General features: G+C 25.9%; 2 protein-coding genes across 2 annotated transcripts in view; both read left to right on the forward strand.

Annotated features, from left to right (window-relative positions):
* Positions 1 to 96: 96 nt before the first annotated feature.
* Positions 97 to 6,459, forward strand: LOAG_03539 (hypothetical protein; the record flags this gene model as incomplete). Its single annotated transcript, XM_003139076.1, has 7 exons — positions 97 to 111; positions 252 to 299; positions 2,398 to 2,422; positions 3,861 to 3,962; positions 4,684 to 4,720; positions 5,668 to 5,716; positions 6,376 to 6,459. 7 exons carry the CDS (start codon positions 97 to 99, stop codon positions 6,457 to 6,459), a joined length of 360 nt encoding a protein of 119 aa, XP_003139124.1.
* A 3,407-nt stretch (positions 6,460 to 9,866) lies between these two features.
* Positions 9,867 to 11,599, forward strand: part of LOAG_16421 (atlastin-2) — a gene marked incomplete at both ends in the record, with an annotated part of 3,818 nt that continues 2,085 nt past the window's right edge. The window contains 5 exons of the mRNA XM_020449074.1: positions 9,867 to 10,049; positions 10,280 to 10,378; positions 10,489 to 10,641; positions 10,907 to 11,113; positions 11,455 to 11,568. Coding sequence (XP_020307443.1) covers positions 9,867 to 10,049; positions 10,280 to 10,378; positions 10,489 to 10,641; positions 10,907 to 11,113; positions 11,455 to 11,568 — 756 coding nt within the window. The remainder of the gene's footprint in view (positions 10,050 to 10,279; positions 10,379 to 10,488; positions 10,642 to 10,906; positions 11,114 to 11,454; positions 11,569 to 11,599) is intronic.

Genomic DNA, 11,599 nt, shown 5'->3' on the forward strand with positions numbered 1-11,599 from the left:
TCAATTAATTAAAAGTTTACAAAATTAAGTTCATGGAAACAGAAAAGTAAAATGGATCAAACGGATTGACTTGGAAGATTTCAAGAATTTTATAAAATGGACAAATTGGTGGTATGACAATAAGAATTTCGGCGATCAATGGTTATTCTGTTTTCTGCATTAGTATAAGTTGAAAGTAAGGAAAGAAATGTATATTATTGCTTACCACTTTTAAAATGCGTCATAGTTAATAAAATTTAATTATGTTGTAGGTTTTGCAACGGGTATTATCTGCAAATATATCACTTTATCACAATCATGTTTTCAAGTTACTCCTAATCACATATTTTAGATTTATTTGGTTAAAGTGATTGTTGAAAGAATTATTCGAGAATGATTCCTCCCGAGAAAAGTTGGTAGTATTATCAGTTAATCGATTTCTGTTAACATCTACCGTTTATGATTGAAAGTAATAAAATAGGAAACAATTAAATCTATCACAAAGTCATTGGGATTCAGTTTCGTTTCATTCGTTCAGAATTTAAAAATACAACAAACTCGTTGATAGCCACAAATTATTATTTTTTACATAAGGAGTAATTGATAAAATAGATGAAGGATGTGAAATTAAAAAGAAAAAAAAAACTTCCAATTTCGTTATTTGGATTAAATTTTAATAATCCAGGATTAAGTTATTAATTATTAACTGAAATTGAATTCCATTCACCTTTAAAATATTTTGAATAAAGGACAAATAAAGTGTATGTTATAATTGAAAGTATTAAAAGTGACTTATGCAATTACATACATTGTTTTCATACTTTTTAGATTTCCTTTTTCTCTTTTAATTCGAAGTAATTTTTACAGGTAACCAACAATGAACAAATTTAATGCAAATGAATATAGCGTGAAAGTATGACAAATGCCTACTTTATACGTGAAAATATTAAATGCATATTCTATTACAGTTGACAATCATAGTTGACAGTACCTATGGATTGTAAAATTTCGAGATTTTTTATTGTTGATCGGGAAATAATTAGTCAAAATTCAATTAGACCAACTGAAAAATGTGTAATTTAACTATTTTATGAAAAGATTGGGACATTAATAATGTAATATTATCATAGGAAGTGGAAAAATTCTAGGAGGAAGCACTATTCATTCATATATGACTTATCGTTTATTTTAAGAAAATAATTTATTGCCTTATTTGTCACAGTATTGCCAATGTCACACATTTTTTTTCTCCTTCATTGCTTGGAATTCCTTTTTTTCTTTCCTTTGATATAATTTTACATATTGTCAGTTTTGTCGATGCTATTGAATTGTTTATTGCTTGACTTTACCAATGAACAAGCAAATATCGTCCTGAAGAATATCATTGAGTGTTGTTTTTTAATGATAATGATACTGATAATACAGATAAAGAAAACGTAACCTTGTGGTAAAATTACATTTCTGGATTTCCGTAAAGGCAGATATTCTTAGATAAGTAAGTTTAAAATTCTGAGGTTGAACCTCTTGGTTCAACTTATTGCAAAGATATATACGATACTTTGTGTCTGTACGATACTTTATACATACGACACTTTGTGTCTATACGATACTTTATGCATACGACACTCTGCATCTATACGATACTTTCTGTATATGATACAGTACCTTATGTCTAATTTTTTTCTTTCCTTTTTTTATTAGTCGGAATTTTTGATCATATCACTTTGTCATACCTCAAAACCATGAATTTTATTTCGAATCATTTTGTTTTAAATTCATTTTATGTCATTTTTTTTTTCAAATACTATCGATTTCATGGGGAGAAAGAGAGAAAACAATTTCTGGCTAATTGATTCGACTCACAATTCAGTTTAATTCTTTTTTTTTGAATAACTGCAGAAGAAAGACTAAAAACTCATTATTTGATTCATTGTTTTATAATTGACCATACTGATTACAATTTTAGTGCTTTAAACTGCATCTGTATGCGGAAGGCAATGGATGAATATTAAAAAAGTGATAAGAAAAAATATAGAAATCCATTTCATCAAATTTATTTGAAATCACATAATATTATCCAATATAGGTATGGTATCTAACTAGTATCATCATTATCATTTTCATAATTATCATTACAATGCTTCAAAATATACGGTTGTTATATGCCAATAAAAAAGGATATTAAAGAAAAAAAAAGGAAGGAGTGATAGAAATACTTTAGATAACTCATCACTATCATTATCATCATCATCATCACTATTTTTATCACTATCACTGCTTTCATCATTCAAAGATTATAAATCATTATTAGCTCAATAAAAATATTTGTTTAAAAGTCTTAAATGATACTTTATAAATGCATTTTCATCATATAACCTAATTTTACCCATTAATTCATTTCATTTGATATTATTTCAGGGAAATTTTATTGATGAATTAGTTGGTAAAATTATTATCCAGTTGTTTTCCATCCCTTTGTTTTAATAGGAAATATTTGAAATGAAATGTTTTCTTCATTATTTCCACTTTTTTCTTCCTTTCTCTATTTCCTACTCCTTCTTTTCTGTTATTCTTCAAAAATTTTACGTTTATTTTTGTGTTTAGCTAATTCTTTTTGGCAAAAAAATTTCGCAATCCTTTGTTACGAAAAAATAATTCGAACTTTGATGCACTCCTGAATTATTTCCTCTTCGTAATTTTCTTGCGATCGGATGTCAATTGGCAACAATGATTTCCCGTCCATTTCAGATGATGTCATTTGGCTATGTTGATAATAAAATGTAAATTAAATCAGTCAAATTTCAATCATTCCAAAAATTGACGAAAGGAGTGAAATCAACAATTGAAATCAAACTACTGAATATAGAGAAATATGAAAATAAAAGCTTAAAATATGTCGACATATGTTAAATTTTTCGTGAAATATTCATGTTTTACATGAACTGTAGAACATTTCTCTATTTTTAGCAAGATTTGAAGAGCGACTTATTAATTTGAAATTTGTAAACAACACTTTTGCTTCATCGAAAATTCTAATTTACTCAATAATTTTCGTTTTTGTCATAAATGTAATTTCTATTTCAACAATCATTTTTCATTCTTATTGTTCAAATTTTGCAGTAATTGGAATACCTTTTTTCCCTGAAATTTAAGAAAATTTTATTTGGCAAAAATTTTGCAGCGTAAAAGTAGTAAAAATTTGTTAACATTAATTTATTCAAAATTTTATTTCGTTTCTCCAAAGTTGAACTGTTTCATATAAATTGCTACAGTCCGAGAGTTACAAATAATGGATTTTTTGTACATTTCTAGAAACATGAAACTGTAATTAAAATGAAGTAGAATGTACTCTAATAAAAATAGGAATTAAATTTTTCTAATGGTTTTTCAATTCATCGATATGAAATGATTTATTTGTCGTATTTATACAGTTGTAAATTATTTGATAAGCACAGTAAATCTGGCTGTAGGATGAACATTCTTCAAAATTTTCAAAACTTTTGAATATTCCTCTTTATAAGCTATTAATTTCATTAATATTTACAAATCCATTGACAAATTCAATTTGTTTTGCTGATTAAAAAAAGGTAGAAGTTGTATTAATGGCGAAGAAAAATTAATAAATATTAAAACAATTTTTCAATACGATCCCTCTTAATTGAAATAATTTCTATCTTTCTTTGATCACTTATAACAAATTAAATTTGTTGATGGATTTGCAAATATCAATGAAATTAATAACCTATTAATAGAAATATTTGAAAGCTTGCAAAGTTTGACAAATGTCCTTTTTTTCCCATTCAATATCAATAACTTTGTGTCACATACACATTTTACTTTTGTTTCACTAAATCTACTTTTTTTTTTGCAAATTTTTAAAGAAAAAGGAATTATCCAAAAATTTGAATTTACCATCAACAATTATGGTAAAGGTGATAAGATAAAGAAAAAGAATGATAAAAAAAGTATTCCTGATAATAGTAGTAAAATAGACTAAAATCAGAGAAGCAAACAATCTGATGAATAGAAGAAATGATGAATATTTGATGAATAACTTTACACCATATCCTAATTATTGTTACCAGTGAATGTATATATGCTTCCAATAAATTCCTCACTCGGATTGCAAAATGAATTTACTCCCTTCCACTTCTATCACCATTTCCTTCAATTGTCCTGTTTCTATCCAATCAACATTTTTCATCGTACTATTTTATTTCTCTTCATTCATTATTTACTTGGTTACTTCTATTTAAGTTCATTTCATATCTATAATTGTATTCAAATTCAATCCTTTTTTTTTATCTTCTTTAACTTTTTTTTTCTATCAGAATTTGTAATAAATTGAAGAAAAAGATGAATGGATAAGGAGCACTTAATATTATTCATGCAAAAATATGCTAATTTTGGGAAAATAGCATAAATTTTATAAATGATTTACTTAAATAAATTGCACGGATTCTCAAAAGAGATATTTTAATTTTGACAGAAAATGACAAATTGTAATAGAGAAGTATTTTGATTTTCTCCAATAATTAGTAGTTTTTTGAAACAAAAAAGATAATGATATATTATATGTCCATCGTCATATGTTTATCCAATCATTATTGTTATTCAAAATTAGATTTTAAATCCGTGTAATATTATTACTATCGTCTCAATGACCATAGAAACAATCTTTGGCATTAATTAATTGCATTTTAGAAGGAATGAAGAAGCATCAGCCACTGTTATCAGATGAGTTTAAACATAATTGAAATGAAATTTTAGGAGAATATTTACACTAATTGCTTCCAGATTTTATTCTTTTAATAGTTTCCACCATTCTCTGATATGAAATTTTGTAGTTAATAAGTCTTATTTATAAATTGTAAATGGAACTGGAATCAAATTGATCAACGTCATTTTTATTCCTTATGAATTTCAATTGGGAATGAGAGCAACATATTGGATGATGCATTTTCATTTATCTTCATATCTTTTCCTAAAATCTTTTCTTTTTTTTTTTTAAAGTGATCTTTGAGATTACAATTGATCAAAAATTTGTCTCTTCCCATTTGGAATGCGATGATTCTAATGGGAAGAGATAACTTTTCATATTTGTTATGTTTTTCATGTTATCTTTTAGTAACAAACGATTTGCTATTAAGATAAAACTGCTAAATCTTTGAAAAGATCACACGTCAATCACGTTTGTTTCCAGCATACGTGATTGACGTGATCATTTCAAAGATTTTCCAAGTAAGATCTTTATCAAATTTTATTACATCTATTGATTTATTTTTATCTTGCCTTAAAAAAAAAGCACAGTGATGTTTGAAGTTTTTTTTTTAATCTCTTCAAAATAGAACATACTTAAAACTTGCTTGTCCATTTTGAAATTTAAAAAAAGTTGAATTGATTAATTAATATCGGTCCATTGAGTAGTTGTATCAAAGATATGGATGGATTATCATCTGAACCATTGGTATCTTATATAATAGCAAAAAAAAAAAAAAACGAAAAAAATTGAAAATAGAAGAAAAATTAACAAATGGGAGGAAAAAAGAAAGATAGATGCTCCATTTAATCACTGCTAATATTTTAAATTTCGAATAATGAATTATAGGAAATCCAATTTTCGATGAAATTTTTTTTAATTTAAAAAGGAAATTTGTTGCTTTTTTTTTCTTCCTCTCACAGATATAGATACTTAATTGAGGATGAGAGAATTCGTATTGAAGAAGCAGCTGGAGAGGTACTTAAAGTTGAATGATGAATTAAGCTTTGAGTGGTAATCGAAAAAGATTTAATTAGCAATGTTCAAAAGTAGTGAAAATTGTTTATTTTATTAGTGATGACGTGAGGTAATGAGAACGTCATTTACTCAATCAAACTGATGTTATTACGTCAAGCAATAATTAATGAATATTTTATCATTTTTATGCACTAAATCATCTACCACTATGATGGTTAATTATTTTGATGTCATCAATTTTTAGGATGATATATTTGAAGGATAAAATGGAATTGAATCAACTATCATTGAATTATTAGTGTCATGGTATCGTTAATCGATAAATTATTTTAAAAGATGTAATAATTTAATAAAATAGCATATCAGTATTAATCTTAATTATGATCATTTATACATTCATACTAAAATGTCATTATAAAATTCTGCTCCGGAGAATGGAATCATAAATTTTTATAGATATATCTTATGGGAATAAAATGAAAGTGTATTTTTGGAAAACTTAAAAAACAATGGTCTTAATTTAAAATTTAATGAATGACTTGCTTTTGAAGAATTAACTCAAAATTTTATCTACCCGTTAAACTCAAAAGTTAATACCAATGTAAACTGCAATCGACCGCACAGATATCAATTTCAGGTTGTTCAATTCGAATTTTCAGGACATTGCTATACCTATTTTACCAGAAAATTTATTGATGAAAGAAAAAGATGATAAATATAAATTAGCATCAGCTAATGAATAAAAATCATTAAACCTATTCCATTTGTATTAAAATGGAATGATACAATTGCCGAGGGAATAGGAATCATATTAATTTATGATGGTATTAATAATATTTAAGCATAATTTTAAAATTTAATTTAATTTAATTCTCATAATAGGATAAACTATGAAATTAGTGATAAGAGAATACTAATGTAAATAAAGGAGGGAAAATGAGCAGAAGCAAAAAAAAGGGCATATAAAAACAATGAAATGAAATGAAAATATAGTAGTAAGGGAAAATTAGAGAAGTTGATGAAGTAAGCAAGAATGGATGAGATTAGCTAATAAAGTTTAACAATGATGTTACTTCCATTCCAAATCAAAGAATAGCAACCGTATTGAATTGTCTTCTTCTTTTTTTTTCTCTTTTTGGCTAAAAATTATATATATATATATATCTGTCAATTTTGTTGTTCTCTTTTTTTTCTTTTTTTTTTGTTATGAAAAAAATTAGTACAATAAGTTAGATGTTTTGATGTATTGAAGGTAGCAATCAGTTAGCTTCAGATTATAACCGAATTTCCGGATTGAATGTAATGGAAGTGATGAATGAGAGGAAAAGAAATGTTCCATTTGAATGAGCAAATAAGCGCTTGTAAGTAAGTAAACATTGCATTGAATATTTTCCTATTCACCATCCATTTGCGAATATTGATGTTCAATTTGATCCGATTTAATTCCATTCCATTCTATTCCATTCCATTTCATTCGATTCAATTCGATTTATTCTGATAAAATTTAGCTTTTAATTATCTTAAATGTTTAATTGATCATGACAGCATAATATTTATATATCGGTATGAGCGCACATAGATGCATCATAATTTCCATTAGTTTTAATTCGCTGCTTACTCTTCATTGATTTTATCAATAATTAATCATAAAGTTATTCCTATCATACATATTTCTTATCTATAAATTAATTGATATATTCTTTAAAAATGTTATGCATTTGCTTTCTCAAAATTTCTTGTTATTTAAATATAAGATTATAAGAATGAATCAGATAACAAATGAATAAGTAGTCGTTTATTTTGAATCTTTTTTCTGTTTATATTTATTTAACCAGTTATATTTTAAATTCTTACGATGTGAAATTTTTTTTTAGATTCCTTTATCCAACATTTCTATCATCATATTGAACATAGTGTTTTAGAATTATAAAAAATAATGTTTTAATAGTTGTACAGTACATATTTGCTAATTACAGTGGAATGCTTACTAATTACAGTACATGCTTGCTAATCACAGTGTATGCTTACTAATTATAGTATATGCTTATTTATCATTCCTAATCTTTCTTTTTTTAACATCATTTTGTAAATTTAAATCATTTCTTGCATTGTTTATCTTATTCTTTTTATATTTAAAAGTAATTAACAGTAATTTAGAATGAATAAATATGCATATTCTTATCAAAAATTTTCAACTTTTTTCATTTTGCATCATTTAATTGAAATAGCAATACCTTGCACATATCATATTTTTCATTTGAACTTCAACATTAATCAAAAAAAAGGGGGGGGGAAAAAAAAAGGAATATCAAATTTTCGTACACTTTAGCCTTCTCAATATTATCTTAGACAATTAATGGATGATAATCTAACATTTTGATTATTGCTTTTTAATTAATAATGTTATCTTCGTTTGTGATAAAGGATTATCGTTAGATGAAATTGTAAGTATCATTTTTATTAACTTAATTATTCTTCCATTTCTTCCTTTTCATGCATTATTATTATATTCAACGAAGCGATCGGTATTGATCTATTTATTGATAACATTTCTGAAAGCATATCGATTATTTCTTAATTGAGTATAAATACATATATTTCTTGTGCGACAATGATTTCACATAATTTGATTCAAGTTTTTTATCAAAATGATAATTGTCACATTGAAGCTAAAAAGATATCGGTGATTTAATTAATGACATAAATATTTGTTATGGATAAGGAAGAAAAGAAATGTAACATTGTACTGCTTAACAAATCTAATTATCAATATAAATTTGACCTTTTACACTGTCTCCTGGAGGAGTATTAACTTTCTTTGTTGAATAAATGGAAACAATTTATGATTGAAATATTAATATAAACCTAAATGGGAAGCCAAACGATCTGTTTGGATTTACAACAATTGCGGATACAAAGAAAATTTTGAAGTTTTACTGTTTTTCATACAAATTTCCTCATCCACATTTCTCATTTTATCCTTTCACATACATAGTAACTTCATTTTTCGTTCTTTTCAATTTCCATCAATGACTGATATTTTTAAAAATGCAAAATGTTTGTTTTCAAAAATGTTTAGACATTCTTACCGGATTTTTACCACATGGTCATTTTTCATTTCGAAAATAACATCCGGATTTATTTAAGCACTTTTTTACCGGATTTATTTAAACACGTTTTTACTGGATTTGTTTAAACACGTTTTTAGTATGATTAACAGTAAAATACTTCCGTAACATTTATTCTTTATAATTTGTTTTCCGTTTTTTTCTCTCAAATAAAAAGATTGCAAAATAATAAGCAGCAAACAAGAATATTGCACGATAACATTTCGATACTATTTAGGAGAAAGGCAGAAGAAGAGGAACGAAAATGACAAAAGTTTGAAATGCTAATTTAAATATTTAAAAAAGAATTTATTTGAAAGGAACACTAGGTTTTCCTTACCGTTAATTTAGAAGTTGTATGCGATCTCGAGAATGTTGCAAACTTACTAATTTTTATATTTCTGAAGTTTAACTTGCATTTAACAATGGGAAGATCGGAAGCAAAATATATTGTCATTTTTGTGACCATTTTTATGCTATCAATTGACAAAAAAAATTTTTTTTTTGCATTCATTTTTGTTATTGTAAGGAAAAGTTTATCATTTGATATGCGTGTTTAATTTATTGTTGCTATTGAAATGCATGGATTTTTGCTTGATTATCAACAATTAAAACTAAAGTTTTGCATTTCGAATGATAATAGTTTCAGGGCAATTTCTTAAGTGTTGCACAAGTAAACTAATTTAAACGTCTGCATAATTACAAAAGAAATTGAAATTATACAAATGTTGCGCTAAGCTAAGGTAGAAATTACTTTTTTAACTAAGCTTACTTCCTATTTTCATTTCAGTTATATTCCATTTAATAATTTACACTTATTTATGATGAAAATTTTTGAATGTTTATGCAAAATCACGTTCATATGATTAATAATTTGAAAAAAAAAAAAAGACTGACACGAAAAATTGAAGTAACTTGAATTGAGTGCGATTGAATTGAAATAAATAGTTTAACATTTCTGGTAAAGTTGTTTCGAAATAATTTCACCAACACTTCTTAACATTAAAATTTTGACATTTAAAAATTACAGAGTTGTCGATGTAATGTCATTCGATCTAACGGCACCGTTTCAAGCCGGATTTAGCACTCGTGATCAGATTGAACACCGCCATAAAGTTCATCCTGTACAAATAATTGCTCCACTTTCATCTCAACCTAATCGCTACAAATTTCTGGAAAATTCACTTACTTCTGTGCTTGGACATTCATCCATTGCTAATAAGAAGGTATTTTATTCATTGGTTTAGTACGATTTTATCATCAAATATGCTAATTTTCTATAACATATGAAATGAAATCAAACAAATTTTCATGTGTTTGATGTTTTCAATTTTCAGAATTAAATTTTAAAATAGAAATGTTTTAAAAATAACAAGTATGTTTATTAGTTGAAGCAATCAGCTAACTTTATTTTTAGTTTTTAATAATTAAAACTTTGCAGTTATTTGATTTTCAGGTAGTAATCGTTAGTGTAGCAGGTGTATTTCGAAAAGGAAAAAGTTTTCTACTCAATATATTCCTCGATTATTTGTATAGCTTACAAAAATCACAACAAGTAATTTGTTATAATTCTGGTTGAATTTAAAATCCATTTAATTAAATTTAATAAATTATGTCCTTTTTGATCTAATTTTAATTTTATTTTTATTTTTTATTTTTTTAAAGAATGATACAACTTTGGAATGGCTTCTGGATGATTCACACTTAGGTGGCTTTCATTGGAGAACCGGGATGAAGCGTGACACAGCAGGAATATGGATTTGGGGTGAACCGATAATGATTGAAGCAGCAAACGGTGAAACATATGCTGTTTTATTGGTTTGTTAAAATTTGAAATTATTTCAATAGTTTTTTTTAGAGATGCATTAATTTCATTTCATTAAAATTTTATTTTTTTTTTTGTTAGACAAATTTTTCTTCGAAATTATTTTGTAAGCTAAATTAAGCATAAAGTATCTTTCGTCATTCAGAATTTTGCGCTTTTATTTATTTATTTATTTTTTTGATTACTCGTATATTTTTCCATTATTTTATTATTTTTTATTAAAAATTGAAACAGTCATATTAAATGGACATATTATAGATGGATACACAGGGTACAGTAGACAATGCTGCATTACCGTATCAAATGTCTAGTACTATATTTGCGCTATCAACATTGTTCAGTTCAATACAAGTTTATAACATTGTTGAAACGATACTTGAAGATTCACTTGCAAATTTATCAGTATTTGTTGAATATGGACGACTAGTACTAGATGAAGCTACCAAGTTTAAACCACCTTTTCAGGTTTTATAATATTCTTTTCATCTGTTAAAAACTTCAAATCATTTAATTCTTCTATGAAAAGGAAAATAAAAAGAAAAACACCGTGAAGGAGTATTCACTTGACATGAACATAATTTCTATTATATATAAAAAAAATGCAATATAAATTTTTTAAGTACCAAAGAAACAATTTTTATGTACCAAATTTTGAGCAGTCTTTTTTTTCCCAATTTTTTGACATTATTTACTAAGATATCAATAGAAAACTATCGTAACTTGTCAAAATTTAATGATCGGTTTTTTTCTAATTCAGTTAAAATTTGAAGAATGAGAAGGAGAAGAAAAAAAAACTCAAATTTCAGACAATCGTTTTTGTTGTCCGAGATTATAAATCATCCGAAGAATGCTCGTATGGTTTTGAAGGTGGTATGGAATACCTCAAAACAATGCTCCAAACATCATCATCATCTTATCAGGTTTGTTCGTATATTCCAATTTCTTTTTGAT

The sequence above is a fragment of the Loa loa genome (genome assembly GCF_000183805.2).
Source record: "Loa loa unplaced genomic scaffold supercont3.3, whole genome shotgun sequence".
In the NCBI taxonomy this organism is placed as follows: domain Eukaryota; kingdom Metazoa; phylum Nematoda; class Chromadorea; order Rhabditida; family Onchocercidae; genus Loa; species Loa loa.